The sequence below is a fragment of the Heterodontus francisci genome, chromosome 11, assembly GCF_036365525.1.
Source record: "Heterodontus francisci isolate sHetFra1 chromosome 11, sHetFra1.hap1, whole genome shotgun sequence".
Classification (NCBI taxonomy): domain Eukaryota; kingdom Metazoa; phylum Chordata; class Chondrichthyes; order Heterodontiformes; family Heterodontidae; genus Heterodontus; species Heterodontus francisci.
This window is the reverse complement of record NC_090381.1, coordinates 11,152,712-11,171,951: the sequence shown is the minus strand read 5'-3', so window position 1 is coordinate 11,171,951 and position 19,240 is coordinate 11,152,712. Positions and strand designations below refer to the sequence as shown.

At 46.0% G+C, this 19,240-nt stretch overlaps 1 protein-coding gene across 1 annotated transcript in view; it reads right to left on the bottom strand.

The window, feature by feature from the left end:
- ryk (receptor like tyrosine kinase) overlaps positions 1 to 19,240 on the bottom strand; it is a 429,626-nt gene that overhangs the window by 91,479 nt on the left and 318,907 nt on the right. Inside the window, exon 12 of the mRNA XM_068042876.1 lies at positions 7,595 to 7,727. Within this exon, the coding sequence (XP_067898977.1) occupies positions 7,595 to 7,727 (133 nt within the window). The remainder of the gene's footprint in view (positions 1 to 7,594; positions 7,728 to 19,240) is intronic.

The following is a 19,240-nucleotide window of genomic DNA, read 5'->3' as shown; positions in this document are numbered from 1 at the left end:
GGAATATGGCATTCGTGTAGGATTAGTATAAATGGGTGGTTGATGGTCGGCACAGACTCGGTGGGCCGAAGGGCCTGTTTCAGTGCTGTATCTCTAAACTAAACTAAAATACATCCATCGGTTTGAGGATCTGATGGTACCGTTCTGAAGCCCCTTGTGTCTGTGGGTGGTAGGCTGAAAATGTTAACTGTGTTATACCCAGATTACTCATAGCTCATTAGATGAGGGAACTAAATGTAATATCTCCAGATTTGCAGACGACACAAAACTGCATGGGAGGGTGAGTTGTGAGGAGGATGCAGAGAGGCTTCAGGGTGATTCGGACAAGTTGAGTGAGTGGGCAAATGCAGTATAATGTGGATAAATGTGAGGTTATCCGCTTTGGTAGCAAAAACAGGAAGGCAAATTATCTGAATGGCTATAAACTGAGAGAGGGGAATATGTAACGAGACCTGGGTGTTCTCGTACACCAGTCGCTGAAGATGAGTATGCAGGTGCAACAGGCGGTAAAAAGAGCAAATGGTATGTTGGCCTTGATAGCTAGACAATTAGAATACAGAAGCAGGGATGTGTTGCTGCAATTATTTAGGGCGTTGGTGAGGCGACACCTGGAATACTGTGTGCAGTTTTGGTCTCCTTATCTGAGGAAGGATGTTCTTGCTATAGAGGGAGTGCAGCGAAGGTTTACCAGACTGATTCCTGGGGGGATGGCGGGACTGACGTATGAGGAGAGATTGAGTCGGTTAGGATTATATTTGCTGGAGTTCAGAAGAGTAAGGGGGGATCTCATAGAAACCTATAAAATTCTAACAGGACTTGACAGGGTAGATGCAGAAAGGATGTTCCCGAAGGTGGGGGAGTCCAGAATCAGGGGTCATAGTCTAAGGATACGGAATAAACCTTTCAGGACTGAGATGAGTAGAAATTTCTTCACCCAGAGAGTGGTGAGCCTATGGAATTCGCTACCACAGAAAGCAGTTGAGATCTAAACATTGTATGTTTTCAAGAAGGAGTTCGATATATCTCTTGGGGTGAAAGGGATCAAAGGAAATAGGGGGAAAGCGGGAACAGGTTACTGAGTTGGATGATCAGCCATGATCGTAATGAATGGCGGAGCAGGCTCGAAGGGCCGAATAGCCTACTCCTGCTCCTATTTTCTATGTTATCATTTATTGCAAGGGGAATTGAATACAAAGGTACGGAGGTTATACTTCAGCTATACAGGGCATTGCTAAGACCACATCTGGAGTACTGTGTATGGTACTGGTCTCCTTATTTAAGGAGGATGTAAATGCATTGGAAGCAGTTCAAAGAAGGTTTACTAGACTAATACCTGGAATGGGCAGGTTGTCTTCTGAGAAAAGCCTGGATAGGAAAGGTTGGACAGGCTAGGTTTGTATCCGCTGGAGTTTGAAGAGTAAGAGGCGACTTCATTGAAACATAGAGTCATAGAGAGATACACCACTGAAACAGGCCCTTTGGCCCACCGTGTCTGTGTCGACTATCAACCATCCAGTTACACTAATCCTACATTAATCCCATATTCCCTACCACAATCCCACCTTCCCTCAATTCTCCTACCACCTACCTACACTAGGGGCAATTTACAATGGCCAATTTACCTATCAACCTGCAAGTCTTTGGCTGTGGGAGGAAACCAGAGCACCCGGCAGAAACCCACGTGGTCACAGGGAGAACTTGCAAACTGCGCACAGGCAGTACCCAGAACCGAACCCGGGTCGCTGGAGCTGTGAGGCCGCAGGGCTAACCACTGCGCCACTGTGCTGAATTTTATGTTGGGCGGACGGTAGCTGGCCACTGACGTAAAAGTTGGTGGCAAACCCGCTTCCGCCCGGCCCGGGGATCCGTCCCTCATTTTATGGGTCCCCGGGCTTTAATTGTTCCGCGGCGGGACTTCCACCTGCTTGAGGGAGGAAGTCCTGCTTCACTGAGCTGCCAGCCAATCACCGAGCCGGCAGCTCTTAGTCCCAGTGGCCACTGCTGGGACTGCAGCCCAGTCGAGGACACGAAGCCTGAAGTGCAGGTATGTTAGCGTTGCCCCGCTGGTGTAATCGGTCGCGACCCGGCAAGGCAAGGATTGTCGTTTGGGGGGGGACGCGGAAGGGGGGCATCTCGGGTCCTAGGGGTGGTTGGGGAAGCGTGGGCGGCCCTCAATCAAGCACCCTGTGCCTGTTTGTCCGGGCCCCTCCCTGGTGCGCTGAGAGACCGCCAAGTTTCACTGGCTGGCCTTTCACGTCTCCCGGACGCCCACTTGCCATGCGTAAAATCCCTGTGGAGGCGGGCGAAGGCCCTTAAGTGGCCACTTGAGGGCCTTGAATGGCCTGGGGCGGGCAGCCTGTTTCTCACCACCACCAGGGCGGCGCAGTGGTTAGCACCGCAGCCTCACAGCTCCAGCGACCCGGGTTCAATTCTGGGTACTGCCTGTGTGGAGTTTGCAAGTTCTTCCTGTGTCTGCGTGGGTTTCCTCCGGGTGCTCCGGTTTCCTCCCACACGCCAAAGACTTGCAGGTTGATAGGTAAATTGGCCATTAGTAATTGCCCCTAGTATAGGTAGGTGGTAGGGAAATATAGGGACAGGTGGGGATGTGGTCGAAATATGGAATTAGTGTAGGATTAGTATAGGTGGGTGGTTGATGGTCGGCACAGACTCAGTGGGCCGAAGGGCCTGTTTCAGTGCTGTATCTCTAAACTAAACTAAACCACCACCCAACCCACCTCCCCACCCCATGAGCAGGTCGGGACGGCCTCTCGGAGCCTTCCGCTGAATTTTACGCCATCCCCCACCACCATGTGGCTGGCTGGGGTGGCGTAAAAGTCTGGCCATAGGATCTGAAGCGGTCTTGACAGGGTGCATGTTGAAAGGATGTTTCCCTTTGTGGGAGAATCTAGAACTAGGAGTCACTGTTTAAAAATAAGGGGTTGCCCATTTAAGACAGAGGGTCGTTAGTCTTTGGAATTCTCTTCCTCAAAAGGCGGTGCAAGCAGAGTCTTTGAATATTTTTAAGGCAGGGGTAGATAGGTTCTTGATAAGCAAGAGGTGAAAGGTTATCGGGGGTAGACGGGAATGTGGAGGTTACAATCAGATCAGGCATGATCTTGTTGAATGGCGGAGCAAGCTCGAGGGGCTGAGTGGCCTAATCTGTTTCGAATTTGTATGTTCTTATCTGTAAATTGAAGTTGCCCATTATTACAGTATTGCCCATGCTATATGCAGCTCTAATTTCCTCATTTGCAACCCAGGGTGCAGAAAAGATTTGAGAATGGTTCCAGGGATAGATTAGTTACGTAGATAGATTGGAGAAACTCAGGCTATTTTCCTTAGAGAAGGGAAAGTTGAGAGGAGATTTAATAGAGGCGTTCAAAACCATGAGGGGTCTAGACAGGGTAGAGAGAAACTGTTCTCAAGGGTTGAGAACCAGAGGATACTGATATCAGGTGAATGGGAAAAGAACCAATGGCAAGATGAGGAAAACCTTTTTTTTTTAAATACAGTGAGTGGTTCGGATCTGGAATGCAGTGTCTGAGAGTGTGGTGAAGGCAGAATCAATCGTGGCTTTCAAAAGGGAATTTGATAAGCACCTGATGAGAAACAATTTCCAGGACTATGGGAAGGGCAGGGCAGTAGGACTTGATGTGTTGCTCTTGCTTAGAGCCTGCCTAGACATGATGGGCTGAATGGCCTCCTTCTGTACTGTAACCTACGTTTCTATGAGTTTCACGGATGGATTAGGGAAGCTGTGTATGTTCTCTTTACAGCAGAGAAAGCAAGGATGATCTGATAGAGGTGTTTAAAATCATGAAGGGTTTAGACAGAGCAAATACCAAAGTGATTCCTGACAACGCAGCCGGCCACTGATGTCATCAGGATGCACCAAGGTGCGCACATGGGCTCCTGCTCTCTGCGCATGCGCTGCATTCTGACTTGCCAGGACTGTTTAATGCATGCGCCGATGACGTCATCATGTGACGTGTGCATCTTTGGGCAACGCGCCTGGTCGGCCTCTGCACATGCGCTTTACGCGTACAGCAATGCAACGCCAACGGAAATTCACGATGCATCAAGCTCAGCTCTTCCCCCTCCGCTCCCCCCCTCGCTGCTGCTCTCTGGCTGCTCCGCTCCCCCACCCTCGTTGCTCTCGCCGGCCGCTCCGCTTCCCCACCCTCGCTGCTCTCTCCGGCTGCCCTGCTCCCCCCTTCAACCCTCGCTACTCTCTCCGGCCACACCGCTCCACTACCCACCCCCCACCCCCGCTGCTCTCCCCCTCGACCCCGGCCCACTCAGCTCGCTCAATCTCTCCCTCCCGCCACTGTGTGCTGCCATGTGTTTAAGTTAGGTTGCCTTTGTGTGATTATTTGAGCAGCGCCATCTTTAGTCCTAGCAGCTGCCGGAAGTAACAGACTGTGACGTTTTAGTGACACATGCTGCATTTGCACACGTGTCACTGCAGCGCCACCTAGTGGTAGTGTTGTCAGCAAACGCAGCCAGAAAATAAAGAGAAACTGCTTCCAGCGGCTGAAGGATTGAACTAGGGGGTGCATATTTAAGGCGATACACAAAAAAAACAGAGGCTACATAAAGAAAAACTTTTTATGCAGCAAATGGTTATGATTTTGAATGCACTGCCTGATAGGGCGGTGGAAACAGATTCACTAGCAGCCTTCAAAAAGGAACTGGATAAATACTTGAAGGAGAAAAAAATTATCGGGAGATGGTGGAAGAGCAGGGAAGTGGGTCTAACTGGATTGCTCTTCAAAAGAGCCACTGTTGACTTGATGGGTCTAAGGGCCTTCATTTGCACCACATCTTCTATGATTTTATGACGTGTCATGTTTGGAGTGTAAAAAGGGCACCATAATGGCCAAAAAAACTGAATTGAATATGGCAAGAGAAACAAAGAATACAAACTAAATGGTACAATTTTAAAGTTGGTTCGAAAACAAAATCTGAGGGTTCACATATAAAAATCTTTGAAGGTGGCAGGACATGCTGAGAAGGCTGCTAAAAAAAAAGGCATACATGATATAAAAACAAGAAATGCTGGAAATACTCAGCAGCTCTGGCAGCATCTGTGGAAAGAGAAGCAGAGTTAATGTTTCAGGTCAGTGACCCTTTTTCAGAACTGATGAAGGGTCACTGACCTGAAACATTAACTCTGTCTCTTTCCCCACAGATGCCGCTAGACCTGCTGAGTATTTCCAACATTTCTTGTTCTTATTACATCTTTACACATCAGTGGTTTGGCCTCAGCTGGAGTAGTGTGTTCAATTCAGTATTCAGCATCAGTATTCACCAAAGAGAAGGACTTGGTGGATGATGAGCCTAGGGAAGGGAGTGCAGATAGTGTCAGTCATCTCATTATCAAAAAGGAGGAGGTGTTGGGTGTCTTGCAAAGCATTAAGGTAGATAAGTCCCCAGGGCCTGATGGGATCTACCCTAGAATACTGAGGAAGGCAAGGGAAGAAATTGCTGGGGCCTTGACAGAAATCTTTGTATCCTCATTGGCTACAGGTTCCAGTCCCAGAGGACTGGAGAATAGCCAATGTTGTTCCTTTGTTTAAGAAGGGTAGCAAGGATAATCCAGGAAATTATAGGCCGGTGAGCCTTACGTCAGTGGTAGGGAAACTATTAGAGAGGATTATTCGGGACAGGATTTACTCCTATTTGGAAACAAACAAACTTATTAGCGAGAGACAGCATGGCTTTGTGAAGGGGAGGTCGTGTCTTACAAATATGATTGAGTTTTTTGAGGAAGTGACATAGATGATTGATGAAGGAAGGGCAGTGGATGTTATCTACATGGACTTCAGTAAAGCCTTTGACTAGGTCCCTCATGGCAGACTGGTGCAAAAGGTGAAGTCACACGGGATCAGAGGTGAGCTGTCAAGATGGATACAGAACTGGCTCGGTCATAGAAGACAGAGGGTAGCAGTGGAAGGGAGTTTTTCTGAATGGAGGGATGTGACTAGTGGTGTTCCGCAGGGATCAGTGCTGGGACCTTTGCTGTTTGTAGTATATATAAATGACTTGGAGGAAAATGTAGCTGGTCTGATTAGTAAGTTTGCGGACGACACAAAGGTTGGTGGAGTTGCGGAAAGTGATGAGGATTGTCAGAGGATACAGCAGGATATAGATCGGTTGGAGACTTGGGTGGAGAAATGGCAGATGGAGTTTAATCCGGACAAATGTGAGGTAATGCATTTTGGAAGATCTAATGCAGGTGGGAGGTATACAGTAAATGGCAGAACCTTTAGGAGTATTGACAGGCAGAGAGATCTGGGCGTACAGGTCCACAGGTCACTGAAAGTGGCAACGCAGGTGGATAGGGTAGTCAAGAAGGCATACGGCATGCTTGCCTTCATCGGTTGGGGCATAGAGTATAAAAATTGGCAAGTCATGTTGCAGCTGTACAGAACCTTAGTTAGGCCACACTTAGAATATTGCGTGCAATTCTGGTCGCCACACTACCAGAAGGACGTGGAGGCTTTGGAGAGGGTACAGAAGAGGTTTACCAGGATGTTGCCTGGTCTGGAGGGTATTAGCTATGAGGAGAGGTTGGAAAAACTTGGATTGTTTTCACTGGAACGACGGAGGTGGAGGGGCAACATGAGTTATGAGTTATGGTTTACAAAGTTATGAGTGGCATGGACAGAGTGGATAGTCAGAAGCTTTTTCCCAGGGGGAAAGAGTCAGTTACTAGGGGACATAGGTTTAAGGGTGCGAGGGGCAAAGTTTAGAGGGGATGTACGAGGCAAGTTCTTTACACAGAGGGTGGTGAGTGCCTGGAACTTGCTGCCAGGGGAGATGGTGGAAGCAGATACGATAGCGACGTTTAAGAGACATCTTGACAAATATATGAATAGGAAGGGAATAGAGGGATATGGGCCCCGGAAGTGCAGAAGGTTTTAGTTTAGGCAGGCATCAAGATCGGCGCAGGCTTGGAGGGCCGAATGGCCTGTTCCTGTGCTGTACTGTTCTTTGTTCTCACTTTAGAAAGAATACAAAGGCCTTGGTAGAGGGTGCATTCATTAGAATGGTGCCAGGGATAAGAGACTTGAGTCATGTGGAGAGATTGGAGAAGCTGGAGTTTTTCTCCTTAGAGCAGAGAAGGTTAAGGAGAGATTTAACAGAGGTATTGAAAATTATCAACAGTTTTGTTAGAGTAAATAGAGATAATCTGTTTCCAATGGCAGAAGGATCAAGAGGGCACAGCTTTAAGACAACTGACAAAAAAGAGAGATGAGAAGGTTTTTTATGCAGCAAATTATGATTATCTGGAATACACTGCTGAAAGCAGATTCAATATTAACTTTCAAAAGGTACGTTTGGACTAATACCTGAATAGGAAACATCTGCAGGGCTATGGGGAAAGAGCAGGGGAGAGGAACCAACTAGATAGCTCTTTCAAAGAGCTACACGGGCACAATGGGCTGAATGACTTCCTTCTGTGTTGTATCACTTCTATGAAGACAGCATGTATTTACACTCATAACAGATACCAGATGTTTTCTTAGTTATCATAGTTAAATGTTGGACCCATGAAATATATAAAATAGTACTAGTGCTCAGCAGTTACCTGTGGATTGTTGGCTTCAGCAAGCTTGCACTGTCGAAGGAAGAGTTTCAGATTCCCCCAATTCATATAGGGTAGCAGTACCATAGGCCTCTCCCCATCCTCAATGCAAACATGATTGATGGGCAGCAGGTTTCTGATCAGAAAAATAGGAGAATATCAGTCACTAAGAAACCACATTTCTTTTATCCTTTCTTCCCAAACCAACATACTGTAGACATCAGCTCATATAACAGGTGAACAAGTTATGATCCCATAACATCAGACATGTTGCTCCATGATCTGTGACAAATAGTCCTAAATCAGATAAAAGGCTCAAATTTATAATTCAGTGTATGAAGAAGTCAAGTCAGAATGTCAGTGGAGGAATGCAATTAAACATTGGTCTTGGTGTTCATGGGATATTGTGTAGCTCCTCTAGCTCAAACTGAACTCAGATTTCTCATGTTCCAAAGTACATGAATTACATTAGTTCATCAAAATAATAATGCAGGCAAACAGAGGAAAACAAATGGCAGCAGCAAACTGATTGAGTATGGATACACAAGATTTTATTGTATGTTTTGTAACCCACCACCATCCCACAATGGCAGCTGTGGCTCAGTTGGCAGCACTTTTGTTGACTTAGAAGGCTGCGAGTCCGCTCCAGAGACTTGAGCACGAGAACCTGGGTAGACATTTCAGGTCAGTACTGTTTTTTGGATGAGATCTCATGGACTATTTCAAAGAAAAGCAGAGCAGCTATCCTGACCAATATTTATCCCTCAACCAACATCACTAAAAAGATTATCTGGCATGAGCACTTTGCTGTTGGTGGAAGCTTGCTGTGCACAAATTGGCTGACGGGTTTCCTATGTTACAAGAGCGTATACACTTTAGAAGTACTTCTTTGGACCATCCTGATGTCATGAAAGGCACTATATAAATGCAAGTCCTTCTTTTCAAATAAATTAGCTGCTGCATTCATGAACTTCCATTCCTCTCCCCTCAGCAATTCTAGAATATATGGAAGGCCCTACAGAAAAGAATTGCTTTCAAAGAAACTTTAACAGGTTCTACTTGGAATATATACCTGAAAGTGGTCAATTTAGTGCAAACAAACCGAACAGTGCATTTCAAAATTTTGCTTGAAATTGGGTAAAATCATATGATCTTTCTTTAGTCATTAAGTTGGATACCCATCATTATGAATAAGAGTCTACAAACTAAGTTACTGAGAAATCCAAACAGGTAAGAGTTCCTGTTTGCTCAATATGGAGAGCACATTCTCTCTCTATAGGTATAAATACTATTTAGAGAGTCTGATGCTGATTAGAAAAACCCAAGACTTGTGGATCTTCGAGTAAATGAATGGGTATTGTTGGGAGTTTAACCAACTAAAATTGCAGAGTTTACTAGCACAAAGTATATGTTTAGTTTAGAGATACAGCACTGAAACAGGCCCTTCGGCCCACCGAGTCTGTGCCGACCATCAACCACCCGTTTATACTAATCCTATACTAATTCCATATTTCGACCACATCCCCACCTGTCCCTATATTATCCCGACCATCTACCTATACTAGGGGCAATTTATAATGGCCAATTTACCTATCAACCTGCAAGTCTTTGGCATGTGGGAGGAAACCGGAGCACCCGGAGGAAACCCACGCAGACACAGGGAGAACTTGCAAACTCCACACAGGCAGTACCTGGAATTGAACCCGGGTCGCTGGAGCTGTGAGGCTGCGGTGCTAACCACTGCGCCGCCCCTCTCACAGCTGCCAGGAGCAGGAGTGCGGAAGAACTGCAGCACACAAGCATACCTCCCGTTACTGAACCAGGCTAGATGGTCAATCATTAATAATGTCCTGGAATACTGACTCAGGAATACTGAGTATTTCCACAGAGATTATAGTCGCCCGTTTCAGCTTGGAACCAACTCAACTCAAAAAGGGAACCATATTATATAGAATTACATAGTACTGTTATGAACGCTAGACTTTGTCGCATGATTATGTTTCAAAAACTGTGATTTTTCATGTGGGGTAAAATGGAGTCAGAGAAGTCATGTGACCTCATCAACTCTGCGAAAAGACAAGACAGGGATCTTGGTTCCCAGGACAACAAAGAACCCACATCAAAGCAGAAAAGGTTGTAACTAGGGATCGGCAACATGCCAGTGCTAAAAATTTTAGGTCAGTGGTAATTTTAAATGTCTTGCTCCAAGCCTTTGAACTTGTGTTTTAAAATAACCTAGCCACTAGATTATTTTAAAACACAAGTTTAAAGGCTTTGAACAAGACATTTAAAATTACCAGGAGCAAAAGTAATTACAAAGGATTGGAATTATTGGGGCATTGGGCTAGGTGCTATGGCTTGCCGAAGTTTTGTATTCAGGACATCACTGCAGGAGTTCCTCAGGGTAGTGTCCTCAGCCTAACCATCTTCAGCTGCTTCATCAATGACCTTCCTTCAATCATCAGGTCAGAAGTGAGGATGTTCGCTGATGATTGCACAATGTTCAGCACCATTCGTGCCTCCTCAGATACTGAAGCAGTCCGTGTAGAAATGCAACAAGACCTGGACAATATCCAGGCTTGGGCTGATAAGTGGCAAGTAACAATCGCGCCACACAAGTGCCAGGCAATGACCATCTCCAACAAAAGAGAATCTAACTATCTCCCTTTGACATTCACCGGCATTACCATTGCTGAATCGCCCACTATCAACATCCTAGGGGCTACCATTGACCAGAAACTGAACTGGAGTAGCCATATAAATACCATGGCTACAAGAGCAGGTCAGAGGCTAGGAATCCTGAGGCGAGTAACTCACCTCCTGACTCCCCAAAGCCTGTCCACCATCTACAAGGCACAAGTCAGGAGTGTGATGGAATACTCTCTACTTGCCTGGATGGGTGCAGCTCCAACAACACTCAAGAAGCTCGACACCATCCAGGACAAAGCAGCCGCTTGATTGGCACCCCATTCCCAAACATTCACTCCCTCCACCACCGACACACAGTGGCAGCAGTATGTACCATCTACAAGATGCACTGCAGCAGTGCACCAAGGCTCCTTAGACAGCACCTTCCAAACCCGCGACCTCTACCAACTAGAAGGACAAGGGAAGCAAATACATGGGAACACCACCACCTGCAAGTTCCCCTCCAAGTCACACACCATCCTGACTTGGAACTATATCGCCGTTCCTGGAACTCCCTTCCTAACAGCACTGTGGGTTTGCCTACCCCAAATGGACTGCAGCGGTTCAAGAAGGCAGCTCACCACCACCTTCTCAAGAGCAATTTGGGATGGGCAATAAATGCTGGCCAAGCCAGCGACGACCACATCCCATGAATGAATAAAAAAAAAAATTCAGCCAGCCAATCCACCAATCAAAAGTGCAAATGGTTTGCCCGTGCGTGGATCTTTGTGAAAGGGGAGTGCGGGGGAGGCGGGACTCACTGGGAAGACAGGTATTGTGAATCAAGTGCTCCCTGCCCATCTGACCTGCAGAATCAGCTATGCAGAGTGGTATTGTAAGAAGAACAGATAAGATATTGCACAGGAAAGCAATGACAGAGCTGGAAAGGGAAGACTTCTTTGAGCTGGAGAAAGCTTTCGTTTAGGCAGACAGTCCAGGTTCTCAGCCCTCCAAAGACCCTGGTTTCTCTCAGAGTGCGGAGTGCAGTGAGCGGCATTATTTTGCCATTCCTGGTGCATGGTGGGAGAAGGAAGAGGGTGAGGGGGGGGACATGGAGGGGCGGGGGAGGGAGAGAGGAAAGGGGGCACGGGGGACACAGAGGAAAAGAGAGGAATGGGAGGGGGGAAAGAAAAGAGCAAGGGGGGGGGCAGAGAAGAGAGGAACGGGGGGAGAGAGAGGTGGACACAGAGGGGGGAAGAGAGAATACAGATTAATTGCCCCCTGCCCATGGCTGAGCCAATAATCTTGTCAAATGTCCGTGCTGCAACATGTTGGTGCCTATCCCTGGTTGTAACACCCAAAGAACAATGGCTTTCACCCTCCCAGACTTTCAGATCGTAAACAAGGAGTCAGTGACTCTGAGATCTAAATACAAATAGCAATTGATAACACCTGGAAACAAAGCCTGGGTGGCTCTGCTGTAGCCAGTCTGGTGGGCTCTGCATATTGGAAAAAACAAATGGCTACTGACCTATTGATTCTGTATAATTTCTAAAGACTTTGGGAAATTTGCAGGCTGTAAGGAAGACAACAACCAGCGGTGACAGCCTCAAGGGAGGGAGAGGGAACACCTGCTCTCAGAAAGCTGATACAACGAAAGGCTGTGAAGGGTTCTGATGAAAGGTCACAGACCTGAAATGTTAACTGTTTCTCTCTCCACAGATGCTGCCAGACATGCTGAATATCTCCAGCACTTTCTGTTTTTATTTGCCAGGACTTGAACCTGGTTTGAATGTTGAGTTTTGTGGCGAACGAAAAGACCAACAGGACCACCAGAGATCAACCTTATTCACGGAAGTCCAGGTGGAAAGTGCTCAGAAGAAGTGAGCAAAGGGGACATTTCCCTTGAGAAAGGTCTGGGAGATCCAACCTATTGCAACTGAGAGGAGGTTGGGACTTTTAAATGCAAACATTTCACTTCAAGGAAGATGGTGTTAACATATAAATGTGACGCAAGGTTTTAAGAAGTGAAGAAAATACCTTACTCTGTAATTTAGAATATTAGCTACTTACAAAGTAACAATCACAGAACTGTTACAGCACAGGAGGCCGCCGTTCGGCCCATCATGTCTGCACCAGCTCTCCTAATGAGCATTTCACTTAGTACCGCTCCCCCATCTTCTCTCCATAACCCTGTAAATTCTTCCTTTTCATATAACTGTCTAATTTCCTTTTGAATGCTTCAGCTGAACTGGCCTCCACCATACTCTCAGGCAGCGCATTCCAGACCTTAACCACTCACTGCGTAAAGAAGCCTTTCCTCATGCCGTTTTGCTTCTCTTGCCAAATACTTTAAATCTGTACCCTCTCGTTCTCGGTCATTTCACGAGTGGGAACAGTTTCTCTCCATCTACTCTGTCCAGACCCCTCATGATTTTGAGTACCTCTATCAAATCTCCCCTCAGCCTTCTCTTCTCAAAGGAAAACAGCCTCAACTTCTCCAATCCATCTTCATATATGAAGTTCCTCATCCCTGGAATCCTTTCTACACCCTTTCTAATGCCTTCACATCTTTCCTAAAGTACAACGTCCAGAACTGGATGCAATACTCCAGCTGAAGCTGAAGTAGTGTCTTATACAAGTTCAACATAACTTCCTTGCTCTTGTACTCTATGCCCCGATTAAGAAAGCCCAGGATACCGCATGCTTTATTAACTGCTCTCTCAACTGGTCCTGCCACTTTCAATGACTTTTGCACATATACCCACAGGTCTCTCTGCTCCTGCACTCACTTTAGAATTGTACCTTTTATTTTATATTGTCTCTCCATGTTCTTTCTACCACAATGTATCACTTCACATTTCTCCGCATTGAACGTCATCTGCCATCTGTCCGCCCATTCCACAAGTTGTCTATGTCCTTCTGAATTTCTATACTATCCTCCTCACAGTTCACAGTGCTTCCAAGTTTCGTATCAACTGCAAACTTTAATAATTGTGCCATATACATCAAGGACTAGGTCATTAATATTTATTTAATTTTATTTAGAGATACAGCACTGAAACAGGTCCTTTAGCCCACCAAGACTATGCCGACCATCAACCCCCCATTTATACTAACCCTACACTAATCCATGCTGGCTTTCTTTCATTTACTCGCATTTGTCCATGTGATTTTGTCCCAAATTATTCTTTCTAGATTTTTCCCTGCCACCGAAGTTAAACTGACTGGCCTGTAGTTGCTGGGTTTATCTTTACATGCCTTTTTCAACAAGGATGGTAATGTTTGCAATTCTCCAGTCCTCTGACACCACCCCCAAGTCTAAGGAAGACTAAAAAATTATGGCCTCCGCAATTCCACTCTCATCCCTCCGTATCCTTGGATGCATTCCATCCGATCCTAGTGCCTTATCCATTTGAAGTACAGTCAGCCTATCCAATACCTCATCAATTTTAAACCCTTCTCGTGTCTGAATTACCTCCCCTTTCACCATTGTCTGGGTTGTATCTTCTTCCTTAGTAAAGATAGATGCAAAGCATTCACTTAATAGTTCTATGCGTAAATCCCCTTTATGATCCCTAATCGGCCCCACTTCTCCTTTTCCCACCTTTTTACTATTTATAGGTCTATAGAAAACTTAGGAATCCCTTTTATATTAACTGCCAGTCTCTTTTCACACTCTTTTTGCTGTTCACGTCCCCTTTGAACCTTCGATATTCAGCCTGGTCTTCAGTAGTATTTTCTATTGGGCATCTGTCGGGAGCACACTTTTTCTTCTTTATCTTAATCTCCACCCCTTTTGTCATCCAGGGAGCTCTGTATTTGTTTACACTACCTTTCCCCTTCGAGGGAACATACCTTGACTGTGCACGAACTATCTCCTCTTTGAAGGTAGCCCATTGTTCAACAACTGTTTTTCCTACCAACATTTGACTCCAATTTATTTGTCCCTGATCCATTCTTACCCCACTGAAGTTGGCTTTCCCCCAGTTAATTAACCTTACTCTGGATCGTTCTTTGTTCTTTTCCATAGTCAACCTAAACCTTATGATAAAATTATCACTGTCCCCTGAATGTTCTCCTACTAACACTTAATCCACTTGGCCCACCTCATTCCCAAGACTCAGGTCCAGCAGTGCCTCCTTTCTCATTGGACTAGAAACATACTACTTTAGAAAATTTTCCTGAACACACTCTAGGAACTTTTTCCCCTCACTGCCCTTTACATTACTGCTATCCCAGCTTATGTTTGGATAATTAAAATCCCCAATGATAACTATACAATAATTTTTAAACCTCTCCATAATTTATTTGCAAATTTGTTGCTCGACATCCTTCCCACTAGCTGGTGGCCTATAGACAACACTGAGCAGTGTAACTGCACCTTTTTTGATCCTTAGCTCTAGCCAAATTGATTCTGTCCTCAACCCCTCTGGGACATCCTTTTTCTTCAGCACTGCAATGTTCTCCTTAATCAGTACTGCCACCCCTCCCCCTTTGTTCCCTTTCCTATTTTTCTTGAACATCTTGTATCAAGGAACATTTAACACCCAGTCCTGCTCTTCTTTGAGCCAGGTCTCTGTTATAGCCACAACATCAAATTTCCACACATCAATCTGCATGTAACTCACCAATCTTATTCGCAACATTACATGCTTTCACATACATGCAAATTATCTCTCCCAGTATTCTGTGCACCTTGGTATTCCTCTCTGATTGTTCCTCCTGGTTCCCACACCCCTGCCAAGTTAGTTTAAACCCTCCCCAATAGCACTAGCAAATTGGCACCAAAGGAAACTTTTCTCAGCTCTGTTCAGGTGCAATCTGGCTGCCTGTACAGGCCCACCTTTTCCAGAACTGGTCCCAGTGTCCCAGGAAATCTAAAGCCCTCCCTCATGCACCATCTTTCCAGCCACACATTCATCTGCATGATCCTCCTATTTCTATACTCACTTGCACATAGTACTGGGAGTAATCAAGAGATTACTACAACCCTCCACTACCACCCTCTGCCTCCTATCACCAAGCCAATTTTGTATCCAACTTGCTAGCTCACCCTGGATCCCATGTGTTCAAACCTTCTGGACCAGCCTACCATGCGGGACCTTGTCAAAGGCCTTGCTAAAGTCCACGTAGACAATGTCCATCGCCCTGCCCTCGTCAATCCTCTTGGTCACCTCCTCGAAAAACTAATCAAATTCGTGAGACATGATTTCCCACGCACAAAGCCATGCTGACTGTCCCTAATCAGACCATGCCTTTCCAGCTGCATATAAATCCTGTCTCTCAGAATCCCTTCCAAAAACTTTCCCACCACTGATGCAAGGCTCACCGGCCTGTAGTTCCCTGGCTTATCCCTGCTGACCTTCTTAAATAAATCCCCAACATTAGCTTCCCTCCAGTCTTCCTGTACCTAACCCGTGGCTAACGATGATACAAAAATCTCTGCCAGGGCCCTAGCAATCTCCTCCCTTGCTTCCCAGAGCATCCTAGGATACACCTGGTCAGGCCCTGGGGATTTATCCACCTTAATGCACTTCAAAACCTCCAACATCTCCTCCTTTGTAATGTTGATATGCTCCAGGATATCGCTATTTCCTCCCTTGAACTCACTAGCTTCCATGACCTTCTCCACGGTAAATACAGATGAGAAATATTCATTTAAGACCTCGCTCATTTCCTGTGGCTCCACACATAGATTGCCACACTGATCCTTAAGGGGACCTACTCTCTCCCTAGCTACCCTTTTACTCTTAATATACTGATAGAATCTTTTAGGATTCTTCTTTATCTCATCTGCCAGAGAAATCTCATGGTCCCTTTTTGCCCTCCTAATTTCCTACATCCCCTATATTACTCGAGGGACTTGCTCGATCCCAGCTGCCTATACCTGACATATGCCTCCATTTTGTCCTGACCAGACCCTCAATATCCGTCGTCAACCAAGGTTCCCTAAACCTGCCAGCCGTGCCCTTCCACCTAACAGGAACATTCCAGTCCTGAACTCTTCCTATTTCACTTTTAAAAGCTAATAGAGTTATGGTCACTGGTCCCAAAGTGCTCCCCCACTGCCACACCAACCACCTGCCCATCCTCATTTCCTCAGGGGAGGTCGAGTGTAGCCCCTTCTCTAGTAGGGCTATCCACATACTGCTTCAGAAAACTATCCTGGACACACTTAACAAATTCTTCCCTATCTGATCCCTTAGCACTAAGGCAGTCCCAGTCAATATTAGGGAAGTTAAAATCACCTACTATTACAACCCTATAATTCCTACACTTATCTGTGATTTCCCTACATATATGCTGCTCCAATTCCCTCTGACTATTGGGGGGAATATAGTATAATCCCATCGAAGTGATCACTCCTTTCTTATTTCTAAGTTCTACCCATATGGCCTCGCTGGACATTTCCCCCAGGATATCCTCTCTAAGTACTGCCGTGATGTCCTCCCTAATCAATAGTACAACTCCCCCTCCTCTCTTACCTCCACCTCTGTCACGCCGGAAAGATCGGGTCCCTGGAACATTGAGCTGCCAGTCCTGCCAATCCCTCAACCACGTTTCCGTAATAGCAATAATATCACAATCCCATGTATCGATCCATGCTCTGAGTTCATCTGCCTTACCTGTAAGGCTTCTTGCATTAAAGTAAATGCAGTTTAGCCTACCAGACCTTCCACACTCCCTGTCCTGCCCCTGTATGGCCTGCCTACTGGACTTGCTTGCTTTAACCTCTACAGTTGCCTCAACTATCTCATCGGAGCATCTACTACTTTGGCTCCCACCCCCCTACAAGACTAGTTTAAACCCTCCCGAGTAGTGCGCGCAAACCTCCCTGCAAGGATATTGGTCCCCTTCCAGTTTAGATGCAACCCGTCCTTTTTGTACAGGTCATCTCTGCACCAGAAGAGATCCCAATGATCCAAGTAGCTGAAGCCCTCCCGCCTACAGCAGCTCTTCAGCCACACATTCATTTGCCTGATCCTCCTATTCTTGTCCAAGTGGGAAATACATTTATATTTGTGTTCAGTTGCTTAAATTCTTAACTGTAGAAATGAACATAATTATACAGCAGCTGTAAGGTAGTTATGAGGGCTAAATGTTTTCCTATGAAATACTCGGACTTTTGAATACATTTTTTCAAACAATTTATGCAAGTAATGTCCGCAAATAAATTTTTAATGCAGAATATTGAATGACACCAAAAAACTACGTTGCTTAAGGATTGAAAATTGAGGAAACCTTTTACCCTGATAGCTACAGTAAAGGCCATGGGCCATTGGCACAATAAGCTAGATAACTGTCCTTTCAAATGAGACCTCAGTTTGAATGTACAAGAGTAAGTCAGAGGCTGGAAATTCTGTGGTGAGCATTACACTTCCTGACTCCCCAAAGTCGGGCCAACATATACAAGGCACAAGTCAGGAGTGGGATGAGTGCAGTCCAACAATACTCAAAAAGCTCAACACAATCCAGAACAAAGCAGCTGCATGACTGGCACCCCATCATTCACATTAAACATTCAGTCCCTTCACGACCAACGCACAGTGGCAGCAGTGTGTACCATCTGCAAGAGGCATTGCAGCAACTCGCCCTTTCAACAGCACCTTCCAAACCCGCAACCTCTACCACCTAGAAGGACAAGGGCTGCATGGGAACACCATAGAGTCATAGAGTTGGACAGCACAGAAACAGGCCCTTTGGCCCATCATGTCCATGCCGGCCATCAAGCACCTATCTATTCTAATCACATTTTCCAGCACTTGGCCCGTAGCCTTGTATGCTATGGCGTTTCAAGTGCTCATCTAAATACTTCTTAAATGTTGTGAGGGTTCCTGCCTCTACCACCCCTTCAGGCAGTGTTCCAAATTTCAACCACCCTCTAGGTGAAATTTTTTTCCCCTCAAATCCCCTCTAAACATGCAAACACCATCACCTGTGAGTTCCCCTCCAAGCCGTACACCATCCTGACTTGGAACAATATCGTCGTTCCTCGCTGGGTCAAAATCCTGGAACTCCCTTCCTAACAGCACTGTGGGTGTACCCACACCACATGAACTGCAGCATTTCAAGAAGGCAGCTCAGTACCACCTTCTCTTGGGCAATGACAGATGGGCAATAGATGCTGGCCTTGCCGGCGATGCTCACATGCCATGAAAGAACAAAAAACAAGTTTTCCCTCATGCCCTCTCCAAAAGACCAACCTCCTCCTCCCTCAACCCTATTCCCATCAAACTGCTGACTATCCAACTTCCCTTCATGGCGCCATGTTAGCTGATACTGTTGATGGTTCTTCCCCTTCCCTTCAAATCTGTCATCATTACCCCTCCCAAAAACCCAACTTTGATCACAGAATATCAATGGACCTCCCTGTCCTTGTTAGGTACTGCCCTATCTCCAACTTACCTCTCCTTTCCAAAGTCCTTGAACGTGTTGACACATCGCAAATCTGTGCCCATCTTTCCCTGACCTGCATGTTTGAATCCCTCCAATCATATTTCCACCCCTGCCACAGTACTGAAACGATTCTGATCAAAAATCAAAAATAGCCATATGAATGTGATCATGGAAAACTAACCCTCCTTTTCCTTCTTGACTTGTCTGCAGCCTTTGACACGGTTAATCACGCCATCTTCCTCCAATGGCTCCCCTCCATTATCCAGCTGGTAGGATGTCTCTTGCCTAGTTCTATTCTTATCTACAAGAAATGCTGGAACCACTCAGCAGGTCTGGCAGCATCTGTGAAAAGAGAAGCAGAGTTAACGTTTCGGGTCAGTGACCCTTCATCGGAACTGACAAATATTAGAAAAGTCACAGGTGATAAGTAAGTGAGGTGGGGGTGGGACAAGAGATAACAAAGGAGGTCTAGATTGGACCAGACCACATAGCTGACAATAGCTGACCACATAGCAAACAATATGTTCGCCTTTGCTCCGTGACCTTTTGGTCAGCTATGTGGCCTGGTCCAATCTAGACCTCCTTTGTTATCTCTTGCCCCACCCCCACCTCACTTGCTTA